The 755-nt window shown below is 53.4% G+C and overlaps 1 protein-coding gene across 1 annotated transcript; it reads right to left on the bottom strand.

The window, feature by feature from the left end:
• Positions 1-7: 7 nt before the first annotated feature.
• LOC103903395 (olfactory receptor 14C36) lies at positions 8-619 on the bottom strand (the record flags this gene model as incomplete). The annotated part of the gene is made up of 1 exon (XM_009284590.2): positions 8-619. A coding segment is annotated over one exon (612 nt), but the record flags the coding sequence as incomplete, so codon positions are not given.
• Positions 620-755: the final 136 nt, after the last annotated feature.

A 755-nucleotide genomic window follows, 5' to 3' on the forward strand; every position in this document is an offset into this window, starting at 1 on the left:
ACAGCACAATGAAAACAAAACACCCCAAAATTAAACAGGCACTAAGCACAAGAAACCCAGCTTCCCCGAGGTAGTCTGAGTCTGAGCAGGAGAGCTTGAGGATGTGGGGGATTTCACAGAAGAACTGGTCCAGGGCATTGCCTCGACAGAGTGGGAGTGAAAATGTACTGGCAGTGTGCAGCACAGCATGGAGAAACCCACTGCCCCAGGCAGCTGCTGCCATGTGGGCACAAGCTCTGCTGCCCAGCAGGGTCCCGTAGTGCAGGGGTTTGCAGATGGCAACGTAGCGGTCGTAGGCCATGACAGTGAGGAGAGAACACTCTGCTGTCATCAAGAAGAGAAAGAAAAAGACCTGGGCAGCACAACCCAAGTAGGAGATGGCCCTGTTCTCCCAGAGGGAATTGGCCATGGCTTTGGGCAGAGTGGTGGAGATGGAGCCCAGGTCGAGGAGGGAGAGGCTGAGGAGGAAGAAGTACATGGGGGTGTGGAGGCGGTGGTCGAAGGCTATGGTGGTGATGATGATGCCATTGCCCAGGAGGGCAGCCAGGTAGATGCCCAGGAAGAGCCAGAAGGTCAAGAGCTGCAGCACCCACGTGTCTGTGAATGCCAGGAGGAGGAACTCAGTGAAAGATTAGAGAAACTAAATGCACCGTATCACAGGAAGAAGAGTGGTAATGAAGTTACAGGGCAAGATGGATATTTCTGTGGAATATCCCTTTTGAAAGGTCCTGGGATTGGTAGAGGTCTCTTGTGAG

Source organism: Aptenodytes forsteri, unplaced genomic scaffold, assembly GCF_000699145.1.
Source record: "Aptenodytes forsteri isolate BGI_AS27 unplaced genomic scaffold, ASM69914v1 Scaffold247, whole genome shotgun sequence".
In the NCBI taxonomy this organism is placed as follows: domain Eukaryota; kingdom Metazoa; phylum Chordata; class Aves; order Sphenisciformes; family Spheniscidae; genus Aptenodytes; species Aptenodytes forsteri.